Source organism: Manis javanica, chromosome 2 (assembly GCF_040802235.1).
Source record: "Manis javanica isolate MJ-LG chromosome 2, MJ_LKY, whole genome shotgun sequence".
Classification (NCBI taxonomy): Eukaryota; Metazoa; Chordata; class Mammalia; order Pholidota; family Manidae; genus Manis; species Manis javanica.
This window is the reverse complement of record NC_133157.1, coordinates 3118558-3137642: the sequence shown is the minus strand read 5'-3', so window position 1 is coordinate 3137642 and position 19085 is coordinate 3118558. Positions and strand designations below refer to the sequence as shown.

The following is a 19085-nucleotide window of genomic DNA, read 5'->3' as shown; positions in this document are numbered from 1 at the left end:
TCTAGGGCACTCCCTCCAGGGGAGGCAGCTGAGGGAGGGAGGCCCAGATCCATTCCCAGCTGGGCAGGGACAGCAGGCACCAGGCGCAGGACCTCCACCAGCCCAGAGCTCAGGAGGCCTGCAAATGCAGAGCCACGCCCCACCCTCCCCGCATGGCCCTCCAGCAGCCCAGGAGGCCACAAGCATAGCAGCCCCATTCTGCTGTCAGGGACCGCCTGGCAGTGGAGGTGAGGCCAGGTCTGAGCCCTGGCTGGTCTGATTCCAGCACTGAAGCCATCATCCCCAGGGGAGGCCGGGGCACAGCCAACAGCCCTGCTCAGGGCCGGAAGAGGGTCCCTGCCCACTGGCTCCGGAGCTGAGTGACGTCAGGCAAGTCTCCTCTGCCCCTGGCACCTCCTTTTAGCTGTTTGCAGCAGGAGGGGCTTGGACTGGCCCATCCCCAAGGCCCCTTGCAGCTTTATCATTTCTGGAACATTCCTCTCTTGGGAGAGTGTGTGGGCGCAGCCTCAGACAAGCTTCAAGGCAGCCAAAGAGCAGATCACTGTGCCAGGCGCCACAGAGGGGGAGGCAGCTGGGGATCTCAGTGTCTGTCTCTGTGGGGGCCAAACCCCTTCCTGCCCCGGTGGGTGTTATGTCCTCATCTGGCCAGGAAGCGGCCAGCTTAGCAGAGGAGCAGGCACGCTGAACTGAACCAGCGCACCCTCCACTTCAGCACCCACTCTGGTCCTAGTGGGCAGCTGGGGTTCCCCTGCCGTCTGCCAGAAGCAGGAACCAGAGCAGGATGAACACCAGAGGCAGGTGCCTCCACGCACTGCCATGGCTGCCCCCCAACCCCCCTCAGTGCACAGGCTGCAAAACTGCCACCTGGGGACAAGACGACACTGATTCCCACCCCCTGGACCCTGCCCGGGAGAGCCTGCGTCACTGGCCTGACTCACAGAGGGGCAACCAGCGTGCTCCCCGGCTCTGACATCAGCTCCCCTCGGCCTCAGCTCAAGTCTGCCTAGCGTTTCCATGTGCAGACCCCATGCCGGGCATTTTCCCTTCACACACACATTCACTGTGTCCAGGGGCATTGGAGGCACATGTGTCACCCGAGCTATAGGGTGGCGCCTGCTCACAATGGGTCACCCTTTAAGTGAGTGACACCACTGACACGTCCGCTCACGGCCGCCTGGCCCCCAGCCACAGCCACATGCTAGTGGTCGCAGTTCCAGCTCAGACCCCTCCCTGGGCAACCCACACAGTCCCTCCCGCTCCCACCTGCAGCCCCGCTGTCTGCAGGGTGGGCTGAGGAGGTCCCGCTGCCCCGGAGCCGACCCACAGGGCAGGCAGGAGGACGCCGGGCCGAGACATGCTGCAAACTGGAGAAGGCGATGGATCTGGCAGACACAGGTGCCCCCACTGCCCCCGCTGGCTGCCCCTCTTCCTCTCCTCCCTTGCTGCCAGTCTCTTCCAAGAAGCCCCCTGGATTTCAGAGGAGGCTCCTTTCTATACAGCCCTCACTGTCTACTGCCCCTCCATCGTCCCCCGCAGCCCTACGGCAGTTGTTAACGGCCTGGCACACGCTTGCCTTATGTCATAGCTGTACATGTCCTTCTCCGGGCGCCCGTGAACGATCCAGTGGGCCAGCTCCTGCCCGCAGCCGCCGCCCAGCATCATTCCTGCCAGGAGGAGCCCCAGGTGTGCAGTCTGCCCCCAGTTCGGCACCCCTCCCATCCCAGGGCAGCACCACCCCGAGCCCGGACCTCACGTCTGGCTGCTGCAATGGGCCTCAACCCTCCCTGCAGGCCTCTCTTGCCTCCACCCCACCAGGGCCACAGGGCTCCTGGGCCAGTGCCCCCAGAGCTCCGAGAACTGAAGGAGAGGCCACCCTGCTCTGCTCCGCCCTCACTCATGGCGGTGCTGGGGAGGTGGCTGCCCACACTCACCAGCACTGTTGAAGCCGCAGCCTAGGAAGAATCCTCGGAGTTCAGGCGCCTCCCCCATCAGGGGCTTGTGGTCTGGTGTGAAGGACTCTGAAAGGAAAGGGGGCCTGAAGGTTCCTCCAGGCCACATGCACCTGGGGGTGGGGGGCTCCCAAAAGGGAAGTAACTGAGGCAGGGGTCTGCAGGTGCATCCTCACCCAGACCCTCCTGATTCTGAAGACCCAGCTCAACGCCTCTTCCTCCAAGAAGCCTCCCTGGTTGCTGCCACATTTCCTTAGCACCTTACAGGGTCCAGGTGTATCTCATGGCTACCACTCTCCTGTTGACGAGGGGCCTCACCCTGAGCCCCATCAAGGTGCACGGCTCCCTGTCTCAGTACCATCTTCTTGCTGTGTCCTGCCTGCCAGTCCTGTCCACTGGACCACGAGCACCATGAGGGAAGGGACTGGGCTTTTGCTCACTGCTGTGCCCCAAGGCCCAGCACAGGGCCCAGCAAACAGGAAGTGCTTGAAAAATGTTCAATGAACAAATGAATGATGTACATTCTTTGAGAGAGGAGACCAAACCTCCACTGTCTGCCGTCAAGGAGAGGGACCCTCAGGCATCATCACAGAGAGCTGAGCTTGGCAGCCACAATCCTGGGTTAAACCCTGCTTTACCCCTTCCATGCTGTGTGACCTTGGGTGAGCCGCTTCACCTCTCTGAGCCTTAATTTCCTCATCTGTAAAATTGGGATCATGGTACTTTTTTCGCAGGGCTCCAGGTTTGTTTACAAATACTTGAAGTTTACAAATACTATGTCCCCAGGGCTTTGAACAGGACAAGTCCACCCCCAGCCACCCCCACCCACCTTCGCACCCCTCTCATCCCCCCCAACCTCCCCGGAGCTGACAGGAATGCAGAGGGAGTAAATATGTAAATGAATAAAAGAGAAAATGCCTGGTCAGAACATGTGCTGGGATAAGGAGTCAGGGGTGACGGGGTGCTGGCTGCTCCAACGGCTCTTTCTGGCTTGCCCGATCATCATCCCGGGTTACAGACGAGGAAATGGGGCGCCATCGGGTCTGACATGCCCGTCACCCTGATAGGGAGCATGGTTCTGGGACCCAGCCGAGTTCTTAGCTTCTGCACAGTACTGGAAACAAGCTCGGCCTGCTCCCAGGGGGTGATCAGGGGTGGCATCTGAGCAGATGGAAGCTACCAGCCCTGCAGGACCTGCGAGGAGTTTCCAAACAGCCAGAGGGGCTGCACCTCGAAGGGCAGAGAGAAGGGCCAGGGATGGCTGCAAGGGTGGGTGGGGGAGGCGGGTCAGAGAGGGGCTGAGCCAGCCCAGAGATTCTCCAGCGCAGAGACGGAGAGAGGAGCAGAGGAGAGAGGAGGGGGAGAGGCACGTGGTGAAGGTCAAGAGCTCCCTGGAGCCTCTGTGGATACCCAGTGGGCGCTGGCCCTGCAGCTCAGAGGTGGTCGCTGGGGGGCAGGTTTCGGTGAGGCTGCAGTCCTGTCCTGGCTGAGCAGGTGAGCCCTGCGGGAGTGTGGAAACAGTCCCAGGCCCTGGGCAGGCAGGATGCGCCGAACAACCCCACAGGGATCTGAGGACAGCTGGCAGGAGTGTTTTGGGGACAAGTGGCTGGAATGTTAAAAAAAAATGACTCAAGACTGAGCAACACACTGATGGGGAATGCACAGGGCCTGGGGCGGCGCAGATAGGGGCCCCTACTGTGGCTGCTAGTCCCCGCCCCCGAGTGGGAGCCCGCCTGCCCCCAGCTTCCCCGCGTCAAGTGCCTGGGACTTCCCTGTTCTGTTCTGTTGGGAGGGCCGAAGGCCATTGCCCGAGCTTGTCCACCCTGGCGAGGGGGAACACTCGTTCCCCCAGGAAACCTCACTCACAGACAGGAAGCCAGACGCAAGGTGTCCTGCAAGCACACACCTCCCCCGGAGGGCCTCCTAGGAGCAGTGACTCTCGGCTGACTAAGAGCTCTCCCTGGGTTATCTGTGCCCTTGGGGTTTGCAGTCCTGCATTTCTCACTGCCAGTCCCACAGGGGCTGGGGAGGCGGCGGGGACGGTGAGTCACCGGCGCGCGGCCAGGCCCAGGCCTGTACTCATTCCGGAGTCAGGGGTGCACCCACCCTGCTGCCGCTGGCTCCCGGGGAAGCTGCTGGCGCGGAGGTCCTCCTCACGGGCCCGCAGATGAAAGCAGCCCAGGCTGGCAGCCGGCTGGCCGTGTAGATGTTGATCGCAGAGAGGGCTGGGCTCCCCAGCAGGCCACTTGCCCCTGGCGTCTGGACCCTCCCCTGCCCTGTGCTGGCCCATCCCTCCTCACTCCCTGGGCGACCCGTGGAAGCCGCTTTACCCCGGCCTCTGTCTGTCCACTTCCCCTCGTGGGACTCACTGCCATCCGCTTGTGCCCGTGCCCTGCACCTCACACGTGCCCTGCACTCTCCTCCTCACTGCCCAGAGCTGAGTGGGCGCTTTGTGACCCTGTTCACAGATGAGGACACGGAGGCACAAGGGCCTCAGGGCTCGGACACAGTTTCCTCTTTGGGCAACACTATCTTTTTGAACCTCTCCACCACCTTGCCCGAGGCAAGCCTCACCCTACCCATTTCTTGCCTTTGTTGAGAATGAAAGAAATGCTGTGACCCCGGAAGGTGGGCCAGTGCCCGCGGGATCCTGCTGAAGCCATGGCAGGGCGGCGAGGCACTGGCCTGCGCCCAGCCTGCTCCCCTGCACAGCACCCGCTCGCCCTTCAGAGCTTGGCTGGGTTGCCCCTCTCTGGGGGGCCCACCCGGCACTTACCACCCCACTACTTCCCATCACAGCACCTTCCCCACTGGGCCGCAGTTGCTAACCACCCTGGGTCTGTCCAGCCAGACCATGCCTGCCCGCCTCTGGCCCGGAGAGGCCAGCTAACACTGGGGGCGGGGCAGGTGAGTGACGCTGCAGGTGCTGCCACTGGTAGCTGCTGGGCTCAGCCACACCCAGGGTCCTGCAGCTGTAAACATCTGGTTCCCCAGGCCAACGCATGCCCTTCCTCCCTCCCAGAGACCACCCTCTGCCAAGATTCCAGGCAGTGGCCTCACCCCCTGTGCCCTCACCCTGCAACAGGTTGCCTCCCCTGCTATGGAGCGCGCCTCTCCTGGCTGCACCACTCAAGCTCCGGCCAGCCTCTTACCAGCTGGCGTGCTCCCCACGTGCACTCAGCACGGAGCAGGCGCTCAGCAGAGTTACACTGGCCTGGGTGAGCACCGGGCATGCTCCTTCACACCACATCCCCGCTCCCATGGCTCCTTGGCCTGGAATCTTATTCTGGGACCTTCTCCATCTGCACACAGCCTTGGAGACCCAGCTCCGACCACCTGCCCAGTCTGCATTAGCCTCCCCCACCTGGGGTCCCTTAGCTCCCTGGGCAACCCCAGGCTGGCACTGTCCAGTCATTGGGTGGTCATTTTGTCCTTGCTGAGCTGCAAGTTACTTGTGCAAGGATCTGTCACATTGTCTTTGAAACTTCAAGGTGTGGCCCGGCTGGGAGGTGCCAAATGGCCAAACACTTCAACTGCTTCCCCCAGCCCGGTGCGCAGTCCGCGTGAGCACCGGCCAGCAGGGTGGGGGTCTGGGGCTGCGCTACACAGAGTGGGCATCCAGGTGGCTGAGCACCTTTGTTCACTGCCCCCGTTTCTGCTCCAGCTACTTCAGCTCAGCTCTCCTGGAGGCCAGAGAGGAGGCTGGGGCTCGGGGCACTGCCATGCTGAGTGTGTGGCCCTGTCAGCACTGGCTGCCCAGGCTGAGAGCAAAGGGCTGAGGCCAACAGCCTAGGGTGGGAGGGCAGAGCTCCCTGGGAAAGTGGCCCTGAGGCTATGTTTGGACCTGGGAGCCTGAAGCTCTGGGAGGATAGCCTCCAAACGGCCTTGGCCTTCCCACCCCCCCACGCTCTTCCTCTTGGGATGCTGGGAGGGGGGCTCATCCCATTTCACAGATGAAGTGCCAAGTTCCAGGGACAAGTTGAGTGGGGATGAAGAGCCCAGGCTGGGATGCCAGGAGGGGTTCACACAGGGGTGCAGAGAAGTCTGGCAGGGCGCCTATGGGCAAATTTCTGCCCAGCGCCCAGGTCTTTTGCCTACAAAGGGAAGTAAAAACAACACGGACAGCCCAGCGCTGCTGGGAGGAGGAGATGGGAGCCTGGAGCGGTGGCCTGGGTCCCTCTCTGGCCCAGCCAGCCTCAGCAGTCAGCCCCAACGACCCAAGGACCCCCATCCCAGCTTCCAGGCCTCCCCACTTACCTGGGCCACAGACTGTGGACTTGACCCCCGTCTTCTCGAGCACAGGGACACGGTTGATGGCACCTTCGATGTGCTGTGTGAACACATCCCAGTCCAGGTCAAAGAGGCCAAAGGCAAACTTGTCGGACACCTGGGGAGGCAGAGTGGGGGCCCTGCTCTGTGACAGCCGCCCGAGGGGAGCAGAGCCAGCCGGTCTCCGCTGAGTGACATGGGTGCCAGGGCTGGGCTTGTCCCCTCAGGTCTCCTCTATTTGTCCCCCTCCACCATCCCCCCAGCAGATCCTGTCTGTTGCCCCTTCCCCCCACCCCCAGGCCCAGGCCCCACCTACTTTGCCCTTGACTGTTGCAGTGGCCTCTGCCTGGGCTGCCCTGCTTCCCCACCTTCCTTCAACCCACTCCTCTAAGTCAGACCCTGCCATCTCTAGCTCTCAAGCCTCCCCCTGGCTCCCAGAGGCTTGCAAAGCCCTGCGTGAGCTGGCCTGTCCCACGTCTGCCACTGACCCAAGGCCAGGCTGAGCTTCCTTCAGTTCTTCAAGGAGGCCAAGCTTGCTCTGACCTCAGGGTCTTCCCCTGTGCCTGGGGCGGCCCCTCACACCTTGTTCTCTCTGCAGGGCCCTGCCTGGATGTCACCTCCTCCTGACCAGTGTGAAGGGCATCCTTACACCCCATCCCACTAGGTTTATCCTAAGCCTGCTGACTTTATTCAGTGTCTACATCACCATCCAAAATTGCCTTACTTGTTTGTTTATTGTCTGTCTCCCAACAAAGATACAGGCATCCTAGAACCAGGACTTTTATCTTAGTTTCTCTCTTTTCCTAGAAAGTAGTCATTTAGTCATTCAATCTGTGGACTAAATGCATGAATATAGGTGGACTGACCTATGCATGCTCGAGGGAGGCTCAGGGCCAGCGCTCCACCGCGAGGCCCCCAGGAGAGTAGCCCAGGTCTAGGGAGATGCTACTGCAGCTATGGGGTGGGAGGGGGACAGAAAAACAAACAGAATGCTGGCTGATGGACAGAGGATTTGAATGTTCATTATGTTGCATTATTGCTGCCTCTAACGATTGATGTCTTGAGACAAGCTCCCTACCTGCCCCAGGTCTGGACCTACCTGTGTGCCAGGTTCTTTTAGGGAGAAAATGGGTTGGACTCTTGTGGGTGAGGGGCCCTGACATTTCTCACTGTGCACCTGAGGACCCTCAGGCTTTCTGGAGGAAGGCTTCTCCACACCCAGACGCAGCCCAAATGCCCTCCCTCAATCCCTCGGTCCCTCACCTCCTCCCAGAATATGGGGTTGGCTTCGTAGCCGCCAACAGACAAGGCATCCCCTTGGAGGCGGAGGTACACTGAGGCATCGTGGTCACGGACGTTGGGCATGTTCTGGAAGGCAGAGCAGAGAGGCCTAGGCCCAGTCAGGGCTGGGCGGTGGCCCAGCACCTTCGCTGGGGGCCACAGGCCCACAGCAGACCCACCCACAGTGTCTCCTCCTTGTGTAGGGTCCTGAGGACCCAGTGACCCGGATGCCGGCCCACGGAGGACAAACCACCCCCATTCCAATCTCTCCATCCCAAACCCCATAAGTACAGTGAAGATGTAAAAAGGAGGAATGCAGGCAGAGAAGAAAAGACAAAACCCCCAAAGATGAGAGAAAAGGGCAGAGGCGGTGGCGGACAGGGAGATCCTGACCGACATGGAGGAGCAGGGCGGACAGACGGCTGGTGCCCTGGCTCGGGTTTGGGGGCGGGCCTGAGTGAGCCAGGCCAGTTCTGCCCCCTCCGTCCCCTCCAATCTGCAGGGGCCGAGCCTGTGGCGAGCAGGGTCTCTGTGGCGAGCACGGGAATGTTGGGCAGAATGGGTGTGTGCACACATGTGGGTGAGTATGTGTGCACATGAGTGTGAAAGAACGTGTGCATGTGCATGAGTGTGTGCATGTTTGTGTGATTGTGCATGTGAGCAAGCATGAGCGACAGGGCGTGTTTGTGCATGGGTACATGTGAACAGGAAGAAAGGCCAGGGTCTCTTCAAAGCAGTGGGCCCAGGTCCCCTTCACCGGACCCCGAGCAGCCCAGGCCTGGCCCTGCCTACAGGATCCCTGAAGTCTGTCTCTGGAGAAGTCGGTCCCCAGTGGGCTGCCAAGCCCCCTCAACAGCTGACCAAAGACTCCTGTGGAGACACTGAGAGGCCCGGGGAAGGCTCCAAACACTGACCCTGGGGCCCCTCCCCAGGGAGGAGGGCTCATGCCTCCGCCCTCTGCAAAAGGCTCTCCTGTCCCATCCCTCCGACCATCAGCCAGCCTGTGGACTCCCTCCCGAAACTGAAGCCTTAATGAGAACATCAGAGAAATGAGAAGATTGGCCTGTGAGGCGAGGTGCTGTGGAAAAGGTTCAGCCCCAGGTCAAGAAAGAGGTCTTTAAATGAGATATGATCATCAAAATGAAAAAATTCAACAGGAAGGCTGAATTTTTAGACTGTCTTGTAGGTATCAGGCTACAAAAGATAAAGAAACTGAGTTCAGAAAGGGAAAAAAATGAAGAGAATCAGAAAATCAGTCCCAAGGGGCCAACGTCTGCCTTACCAGGGCCCCAGAAGGAGAAAAAACAGAATATGGGGTAGAAAGAAACATCAAAGCAAAAACGAAGATGAATTCACAGGTTGAAAATCCTGCATCCCCATACTGGAGTGCTCACAAGTGCTCAGCAAGCCCTGTGAACGGACCAGGCCCCCACCAAGACCACATCAGAGTGAACTGTCACAACACCAGGTGAACAGGTGGGTCCTAAGTAAAGGACTAGGACCTCTGCAGGCCAGAAGACCTGGAGCAAAGTCTTCCAAATTCTGACAATTTTAAATGCAGAATTCTAGACCCAGTCAATCCATCATTGAGCATAAGGAAAGAATAAAGATTTTTCAGACATTCACGGACAAAAAACCATTTCCTTCCCACATATCCCTTCTCAGTAAGCGACCAGAAAACATGCCATGGATCAAGGGAGCTGCAGATCCAAACAGGAGAGGGGTGGGAGGTCCCGGGGTAACAGTCAAGCAGAGGCCGAGAGGCGATCAGTCCAGTGTGGTGATGAGAAGGCAGCAGAAGGAGGGAGATGGGATTCACACACTAGGTGGTTTTTCTGATGTGTATGAGGGTGCAGAAAATATTATAGGGACTTGACATATCTGTTGAAACATTTAGGGAGAGAATTGTGACCATTATGAATACAGATGCAAATATCCTTGACAAAATACTAGCAAACTGAATCCAGCTGTATGTAGAAAAGTTATATACCATGACCTAATGGGATTTATCCCAGGAATGCAAGGTTGGTTCAGCATCTGACAATCAGCCTATGGAACACACCACAGTGAAAGAGCAAAAAACAAAAACCGCTAATCATTTCAATAGCTGCAGAAAATACAGCATTTGACAGAATCCAACACCTTTCATGATAAAAACACTCAACAATCTAGAAATTGAAGGGAAGTTCCTGAAAAAGATATTTAAGAAACAACTACCTCTTTGCAGCTTTTCCTCTAATCTGGCCCAGAGAGGAATGTCCACTCTCACCATTTCTATTCAACATTGCACTGGGGGCTTTAGCCAGAGCAACAATTAGGCAAGAAGAAATAATAAAGGCATCCAGATGGGAAAAGAAGAAGTAAAATGCCCTCCATTTGCAGGTGATATTGTCCCAAGTAGGAACCCACTGAAAACCTATCAGAACTGATAAAATAGTTCAGCAAGGTAGCTGTACACAAGGTTGATGTATGACAAATAAACAATTTTATTTCTATACACCAGCACTGAACAATTGTAAATGAATTAAGAATAGTCCCATTTACAAAATAATAAAATGCTAATGAATAATATTAACAAAAGGAGTACAAAACTTGTGCTCTAAAAACTGCAATATTTTTGAAAGAAAGAAAATCTAAATTACTGGAAGGACATCCCATGTTTCCAAAATGAAGACTTACTATTGTTAAGATCCCAGTAGTCCCCCAGTTGATCTACAGCTCCCACACAATGCCCATGGAAATCTCAGCTGGCTTCTTGGCAGAAATTGAAAAGCTGATCCTAAAATTCATACAGAAATGCAAAGGACCCAGAATATTCAAAACAATCTTGAAAAAGAAGAACAAAGATGGAGGACTTCTACTTGATTTCAAAACTTACTACAAAACTACTGTACCCAAGACAGAGTGGCATAACAGGGACAAGCATGTAGATGAATGGAATAGAATCAAGAGTCCAGAAATAAACCCGCACATCAATGGCCAATTGATTTTCCACAAGATTGTCAAATCAATTCATGAGGAAAAGAATAATTTTCAACAAATCATTCTGGCCACAACTGGATAGCCACGTGCCAAAGAAGGAACTCAGGCCCCTTCCTCACACCATATATAAAACTTAATCAAAATGGATCATAGACCAAAGTATAAGAGCTACAACTATAAAATTCTTATTAGAAAATGTAGGAGTAAATCTTTGTGGCCTTGGGTTATGAAATATCTTCCTAAATATGACACTGAAAGCACAAGTGACAAAAGAAAAATTACGTAAGTTGGAGTTTATCAAAATTAAGCACCTTTGTGCTGCTAACAATACCATCAAGAAAGTGAAAAGGAAACCCACAAAATGGGAGGAAATATTTGTAAATCATAAATCTGATAAGGGACTGGCATCCAGAATGTATGAAGAACTTTAATAACTCAATAAAAATGCAAATAACACAATTTAAAATGAGCAAAGAATCTGAACAGACATTTCTCCAAAGAAGATATGCAAATGGCTGGTAAGCACATGAAAAGATGTTCAACATCATTAGCCATTAGGGAAATGCAACTCAAAACTACAATGAGATCCCACTTCATAACGACTAGGATGGCTAGAATCAAAGAGACAGACAATAACAAGTATCTGTGAGGATGTGGAGAAGCCAGAACCCTCACACACTGCTGGTGGGAATGTAAAACCGTGCAGCTGCTTTGGAAAACAGTCTAACAATTCCTCAAAGAATTAAGCATAGAGTTACTATATGACTTAACAATTCCACTCAAAGATGTCTACCCCAGAGAAATGAAAACATAAACCACACAAAAATGTGTACATGCATACTCACAGCAGCATTATTCATAATAGCCAAAAGCGGAGACAGATTAAATGTCCATCAATAGATGAATGGATAAATAAAATGTAGGACACAGTAGACTATTATTCAGTCATAAAAATGAATAACATTCTGATACATGTACCACATGCATGAACCTTGAAAACTTCATGCTGAGTGAAGGAAGCCAAACACAAAAGGCCACATGTGGTATGATTCCACTTTATTGAATGTCTGGAATAGGAAAATCCATAGAGACAGAAATCAGATTAGTGATTATCTAAGGTTGAGGGTGGGATGGGAAATGCGTGTGACTGACAGTACGTGTGGAGTTTGGGGAATGAAGATAACGTCAGACAGACATAGCTGGCAAGTTACAGTTAGTGACAGTTACATAGAAAACCGAGACACTAGAAAAAAGCTATTAATAACTCCAGGAAACACAAAAAGTTGTACACTATTTGCTCAGGAGTTAACAATATTTACATTGTCATTATATTGCAAACACTGACTACTGATTTAACCAATGAACGAACAAAACAAAATCATTTTAGTAAACAAACAGGAGTGGAGAGCCTCTGTGGTTCTTCAGCGCTGGAGGGAATGCGTCCAGCCCCTTTCTCAGTTACCCCTGCCCTGGAGACGGACACGTCGGATATAACCCCTCTGCCCCCTCTTTGAGGACATGCAGAGATCAAAAGGGGACATCTGGCAGATGCCCTCTCCGCTGGCTGGCTGTCTCCTCTGTCTAGCTGGAATGAGAATGTCTAGGATGTTGGAGGGATTGCTGACGGGAGTAGGATTCTCAGCAACTGAGCATTTCAGAAATAACAATACTGACATCATTGCCTCTACTGTCAACACTACTCTAAAAATGAAGAGAAACACAATCAAAAGCCACTGGCGCTTCATAGAGCAGGACAGTGGGGACACCTGGTGGCCAGGAAAGCCCCTGACTTCTGCCCCGGCAGGCCCAGGGTCCTCATGTCCCAGCTCCAGCTCACCTAGCTGCCTTGGGGCCCCAGCACGTGCTCAGCTCAGTCCCGAGGCATCCACAGGGTCCCCTCACTGCCCTCTCCATGCAGGAGCCCACCCTATAGGTATGACCCTGGTCCCACTGAGGCCCCTGCCTCCCAACCTGAGCCCATTCCCTTCCGTCTGCTTCTCCTGCCCCCTACCCGCCCCAAGTCCTGTGGGCTTCCTCCAGGAAGCCTGCCTGACAGCTCCAGCCTTCCCTGCTCTCTCCCTCTGTAGTACCAGCCGGCTGGGCCTCCCCATGCTCCTTGGTCACAGTCGTCGTCCTCAGCACAGCCACCACCTACTGTGTGCCTGCCACGTGCAGGACCCTGCGCTCAGCACTCCAGCTCCAACTCAGTTCTTCCCTCAGCACAGCCCTGTGGTCGGTGCAACTGTTACCATTTTGTAAACAAGGAAACTGAGGCTCAGGCGGCACCTTGACTTGCCTAGGCTGGGTAACAGGGGAGTGGGGAAGCAGACCCCAAGCCTGGGCCCCTTCGCATGGCTCTGTAGGTGGGGGGGTGGGGGGAATGTCCGACCACCAGAGAGCCCGTGCGGTCCCGTGTGGGGACAGAGTTTGTGACCGACCCATATAAACCTGGCTTGGCTCTGACTTTGAAACTCATGGAGAGGGGCCCGGGCTGACTCTGCCCTGCTTCTTCCTGAAAGGTGGGTGCTCCCAAGCCGGGCATCAGGGGGAATCAGGGCCTGGAGAGCCTGAGGCCACAGTCCTGGGCATGGTGGGTGCCCTGGGGTCCCCGTCCCGGGACACAGCCCTTGTCCTACCCTCCAGCCTGCCCCCAACTTCAGGCCAGCCCTCCAGAGCCCACTGCAGCCTGAGGCCGGCCCTGACAGCCACCCGGGGGCTCCCCCTGCAGAGCCGGGGCCACAGACTCATCCTGCCGACAGCTGTGGTGCTTTCTCTCTGCTCCCCAGCGCCCGACCCAGCAGGCAGCACCATGCAGTCCCCAGGAGGCGTGAGCTGGATTAAACTCATCCTTCTGTGAGTGGGGAAAACCTGCATCAAGGCAGAGGGACCGGAGCACGTGGGGACCCTGGCTCCTGCCCAGTTCTCCACCCTCCGCACCACTGAGGTCCAGCCAGCCGCCAACCTCATGTGTCCCCAGTGACCAGAGGGAAGCCAGGCTTGTCCAGGGTTGGGGAGAGGCTCCCAGGACACTCTTGCCAGGGCCTGACCCTGTGTGAGGCGGTCTCCACCCTCACCTCTCCCCTCCACCCGCGCCGGGGCGGGCCCCTGAGCTGCCTGCTGGTCCCTGGCCGCCATGCTCCGTGCACTCTCCTCGCCCATCTGGGGCTTGCTCTGCCACCTTCACCACCTGCAGCAGATCCCTCAGACAAGCCCCCCAACCCGGGCCCCCCCACCGTCCATGGGCTGGGGGCCTGCACCTGGCCTGCAGAGCCCTTGTCAGCCTGCTTTGAAACAGCTTGTGCGCTTGTCTGTACCCGCCCGTAGCTCCATGCCCGCCAGAACCAGGCCCCTCCCTGTGTCAGAGCCCCCGCCTAGAACAGGGTCTGAACCACAGATCTTATCCTGTCAACGTTTGATAGAGAGAAGGTGGGGGTGGAGGGTTAGATGGAATGGTGGACAGATGGGTAGACGGACGCACAATGAGAGGTGGGTGGGGGGAATGAGGCATGCTCAGTGACAAGGAGACAGGGAGCTACTGGCCACCACCACAGGACAGGGGTCAGAAGGGGTAAAGAGGGAAGGGGCCCATAGGCCCCCTCCTCCCTTGCAGAGGCATCACTGGGGCTCCCAGGAAGGTTCTGAGGGACGGGGAGCAGTGCCCCCTCAGATTGGCACCCAGGGCATGTTTGGGATCAGGCAAACATTCAGGGGTTCCCAAAACACCTGGGGTACAGGACCTGGCAGCCCAGCACCATGCAGGCCAGGCTTGGGCATCGGCAAGGAGCTGTGCCTTGAAGTCCGAGGGGGTTGGCACCACCGGAGTCACCCTGGTGCTACCCCATTCATTCTCACACCACCTGAAACACTGTGATACCATGCCCACTTCACAGATGAGGTGAAGAAGCTCAGAGTGGTAGGGGAACCCACGAGGGTCACTCCGCCTGCAAGGGCTGGGTTCACAGCTGGGTCCTCGCGCCACCCCACAAGCCAGCCTCCCACAGCCTGACAGTGCCTGGGGCCATCTACCTACCTGGATCCCCTCAATGCGTTCTGTGACAACGTAGGCATGGTGCATAGCCACGAGCGGGACCTTGACCCCAGCCATCTGGCCCACAGCGCCCGCCCATACTCCTGCAGGTAAAGCACGGACAGGTCAGCTCTGCTGGCACCTGGTGGGGGCTGCCAGCTGGGAGGGCATAGGGCACCTCTGCAGGTCTGTCTGCCCTGGCAGTGACTCCCCACACTGGGAAAGGCCAGGGCTAGGGAGCAGCCAGCACCAACACTCAGGAGCCGAGAGAAACCCATTCCCACCTGCACAGTTGACCACACAGGGCGTCTGGATGGAGCCGTGCTCTGTCTCCACTGCCGCAACCCGCCGCACCCCAAAGTCATCCGTCTGCACACGGATGCCAGTCACCGGGCAGTTCTCGATGACCTAGGAGAGAGAGGAGCTGCTTCCAAATCCGGGTGGGGCTCTCTGCGGGCACTGGCCCCATGCTGTGGGAGCACTGCTGGCACAGGGGCCGGGGCCGGGGGTAACCACAGTGCCAGAAACTAAATCCACACATTCCTGGACCTGGAGAACTTGTTCCCAAACACAGTGGCTCTTTTTTGTAAAGTGAGTTTAAAAGAGAAAAAGAAAGCCAGGCTCTTTGGCGTAGCAGATGTCTGTGGCCTACTCTTTGGCAAACAGGTCACAAAACAGTGCTGTGTGGCTTCACTTTGTCTACAAGTGTATCTCTGCAGGGAAAATGCTCAGACTAAAACCAAAACGCCAGCACTGGTTGCCTCCGGGTGATGTTCGCTCTTGTTTTCGCTTATTTGTCTTTTCTACAACTATGGGTGCATTTGAGACAGAGATGATGACACATCAAGGAAGTGACTTTGAGAGGATTCACTTGCTCAGCCGGGCCAGAAGCTCAGGGAGGGGAGGAGGCTGACACCCGGGGAGCTACAGGGCACAGCCTGCCACCGCAGGGTGGATCAGAAGGCTCAGGTCCCACCCTGCCCATGGTTACCAGCAGGTAGGATGACACCTGTGCTCAAGCCTTCTGTTCTTGGGGTTCTCAGGCAGGAGTGGGGACTGGGAGCAGGAGACCCCGGGCCCGTGGCCACCAGTACCTGCGCTCCCCGGGCTGCCGCAGCCCTGGCAAGGGCGCTACAGGTGCCGGCAGGGTCCATGGTCCCATCGTGCGGTACATACAGGGTCCCGTAGAGGTCGTCCACATTCATCAGCGGATACAGTGTCTTGGTCTCTGCCGGGCTCAGCACGTGGGACTCCACGCCATAGACCTTGCCCAGCTGGAGCACGAGAGGAAGCCAGTCAGTTCCGGGGAGCAGACCTCCTCTGGATACTCGCCTCCCCATCTGGGTCCCCTGGGTCAGCTCCAACCCTGCCTCCTCCAGGAAGCCTTAGCTGGCCACCAGCCCCAGCGGCCCCTGTCCCTCGGGCCAGCTCCGCATAAATGTAAGGAGCATGGCATGGTGGCACACGCATGCTCCGGGGCCTTCCCGCCTTCCCTGTCCAGCTCTGACACTAGCCATGCGGCCCAGGCAGGTGAGGGTGATAACCGTTGACGTGGCTGAAATCCCTAAAGAGCTTAGTCCAGACCTTAACACATGAAGGCTTACTATATAAAATAAATTAAAATAACCACTGCAGGGCTAATAGCTTTGGCTTGAGGATCAGTTTCCAAATCAGACCAGCTCCCCAGAAAGATCAACGTGGTCATCTGTCCCAAGGCCCTGACTTGGTATGACAGCCCACACCCCCATCACATTCGATTGGCCCGAGCAAAGCCAATCAAATGTCCCCAGGCATGGCCAATCAGGACAGGCTCCGCCCATCTAGAGCTGAGCCGAGCCAATCAGCTTCTCTGTCTGAGAATTGGGAGTGAAAAGTGGCAGACCTCCCTCTGCAGCCTGGGGGCCGGAGGTGAACAGACTAGGGCGCTGGTGGGGGCTTCCTTTAGTCGCCTCCATCCCAGCTTATGAGTGAGCTCAAGAGGAGGCGGCAGAATACGGCTACGTCCTGACCCTTAGACCCAGGCCCATCTGACGAGACCAGCTGCCGCTGCTCCGTCCTGGGCGCCCAGGGAGCTCAGGGTCCCTGCCACAACCGGCCTCGGCTCACCACACAGCAGGCGCTGCTCGCTGGGTCCTGAGCGGGTATTCAATCGCTGCTCCTAAGGATGAACTGCTGGAGAAGCCTGTCTCACCCATGCCCTGGAATTACGGTCCAGGCTGGCTGCTCTGGGTTAGGAACGAGCACCCCTCCCAGCACAGGGTTTCAAGCATGGAGCTTCCCCTGCCCGGCTCCCCCACGACACCTCCCTAAGCCCTGTCGGTGTTGCAGAGGAGGGTGCTGCCCTCTGGGTAGTGTGCTTCCTTATCCACCCTGGCCCCTGTGGGCACCGTACACCGTGATGATGACTCCTGCTTACTGGGCCCTCCTGCCTCTGGGGCTCCGCGCACTGTGCTCGGAAACAAGGTCCCGTTTTAAAGGGGAGAAATCCAAAGTCAGAGAGGCAAGGTCACGTCTCATGTTCCCCATCCATCAAGGGCAGCCCCAGAGTTTGAACCCAGATCTGCTGGGCTCCTTCCCTGAGCTGTGCTGCCCTGCTGCCCTGGTAGGGAGCCCCCCACCCTGGCAGGGCACGCACCGACATGAGCCTCTTGTACTCATCCAGACGCTGCTGGTTAGACGCGATGAACAGGCCCCCATTTTGGATCCAGCCTGTGTGCAGCCCTGTCTCCTCCTCCAGGTCACGGCTCACCACGCGCCTCGTGTGGGCCAGAAGCTCCACCTCCACGTCACTGGGCCGCAACTGCCACAGCAGGCCTGGCCAGGGAGGGCCGGGCACCGTCAGTCCCCAGCAAGGGGTGCTCTGCCCCTCTCCCTGTGGGCCAGGACCTCCCGATACCAGGTAGCAGGCCACGGGGACCCCTGGGAGGCTGATGAGCAGGAAGTGATGGGGTCAAAGCCGAGTTCTAGGACAGGCCTCCAGGCCCTTGGGCAGCTGCAAACGACAATATCAAAGGCTCCCGATTATGGAGCACCTACTGTGTGCCAAGTCCTGGGCTATGCCTGTTACAGGGTGACAGCAGCCCTGTGAGGTGGGCATGATTATCTTATAGAGTAATTAAGGTGGCAGAAACAGTCCTGTGCCCAAGATCACAAAGCTGGGGGTGGGGGTGGAGACCCCGACCCAGGGCAGATGGCAGCCCAAGAGCAGGCTCCTCACCAGTGAAGCTGTTCCCTTCGGGGCACAGTCTGGGAGGGGCAGGGCAGGGGGAGGTCAGTGTGATGGTGCGGGGAGAGGCTCACGGGCCTGCTGAGATGGGACAGGGGGAGGGCGCAGGCCGTGGCGTGGGGCCCTGATGGTCAGCTCTCAGGCTGTGTGGTGCCTCAGGGTCTTTCCAGTGCCACATTCAGTGACCTTACACTGGTGACATGGGCCAGCGTGGGAGTGTTTACCCACAGAAACTGGCACACTTAACCCAGGGTTAAGGCAGAAATTTTGTTGCCCTGCAGCCATGCATAAAGTAGGTGCTTAATACATGTTCACTGCTTAGTTAGGAGGATGTGAATCCGGGACGCATCTGGTGCCCATGGAAGACACCGCTCTCTGGGGCCCTGAAGGCCCCGTCCCTGCCCATCCTCTCCCGCCATGGGTACCCCTCCTCCCTGGTGGCTCCGGGGAAGGGGCTTTACTCTGAACAGGCAGCCGCCTGGGCCCCTGACTCTGTCTCAGCTCTGCCCTTCAGGACCCCACAGGCACTGACTGCGCTCTCTTCCCCTCTCCCAACAGCTCTTCAGAGACGGGGGCGGGCAGGGCCCCCCAGTCTGCCCACCTTCAGCCTGACTGAGAATGTTTTCTCCGTGCCCTTCCCCCTCCAGCTCAGCCGCCTCTAACAGGCCTGTGGGTGTCCACCCAGAACGGGCACTTCACTGTGCCCAGGCCCTGGCCCCGCCCACCTGCAGGCCCTACCTGCTGTGTGCCAGGTGGTCCCAGAGGTCAGGCGCTCCCGCTCCAGCAGCACTGCCCCACTCACGCCAAGCTTGGCCAGGTGGTACAGGGTCTGGCAGCCCAAGCTGCCCCCACCAATGACCACCACGTTGGCTGTCCTGGGCAGGGGCCGGCTGGGGCCTTGGGCCACCACTGAGGAGCCCTGTGCCTCTCTCAGGGTCCGCTGGTATGGCACACTCTTCTCAGTGGTGGGGCCAGCCCTGCTGGTCAGGGAGCGAGGCCCCAGGCCCCAGGCAGGACTCCGGCGAGGGCATGTGGCAGCCACGTGCAGGGCTCGGCTCAGCCAGGCCATGAGGACTCCGGGCTTTGGCACCTCAGGGAGCTGGGGAGAGAGTCAGGGCTGGCTGAGGTGCAGAGGGGACCCAGTGAGGGCTGTGTCCCTGTGCTTTTTTTTTTTTTTAATTTTTTTTGAGAGGGCATCTCTCCTATTTATTGATCAAATGGTTGTTAACAACAATAAAATTCTGTATAGGGGAGTCAATGCTCAATCTCAAGCCTAATTCTCAACAGTCTCCAATCTTCTGAAGCATAACGAACAAGTTCTTACATGGTGAACGAATTCTTACATAGTGAA

The 19085-nt window shown here is 57.1% G+C and overlaps 1 protein-coding gene across 2 annotated transcripts in view; it reads right to left on the bottom strand.

The window, feature by feature from the left end:
* The window catches only part of SARDH (sarcosine dehydrogenase), a 61693-nt gene that overhangs the window by 39435 nt on the left and 3173 nt on the right, over positions 1–19085 (bottom strand). For both annotated transcript variants that reach the window (XM_037007772.2, XM_037007773.2), the window contains exons 3-11: positions 18473–18833; positions 17144–17322; positions 15603–15782; positions 14793–14916; positions 14512–14612; positions 7482–7586; positions 6207–6336; positions 1932–2018; positions 1574–1664 (exon numbers count right to left, since the gene is read on the bottom strand). In XM_037007772.2, the coding sequence (XP_036863667.2) occupies positions 1574–1664; positions 1932–2018; positions 6207–6336; positions 7482–7586; positions 14512–14612; positions 14793–14916; positions 15603–15782; positions 17144–17322; positions 18473–18803 (1328 nt within the window). In that variant the 5' untranslated portion in view covers positions 18804–18833. The remainder of the gene's footprint in view (positions 1–1573; positions 1665–1931; positions 2019–6206; positions 6337–7481; positions 7587–14511; positions 14613–14792; positions 14917–15602; positions 15783–17143; positions 17323–18472; positions 18834–19085) is intronic.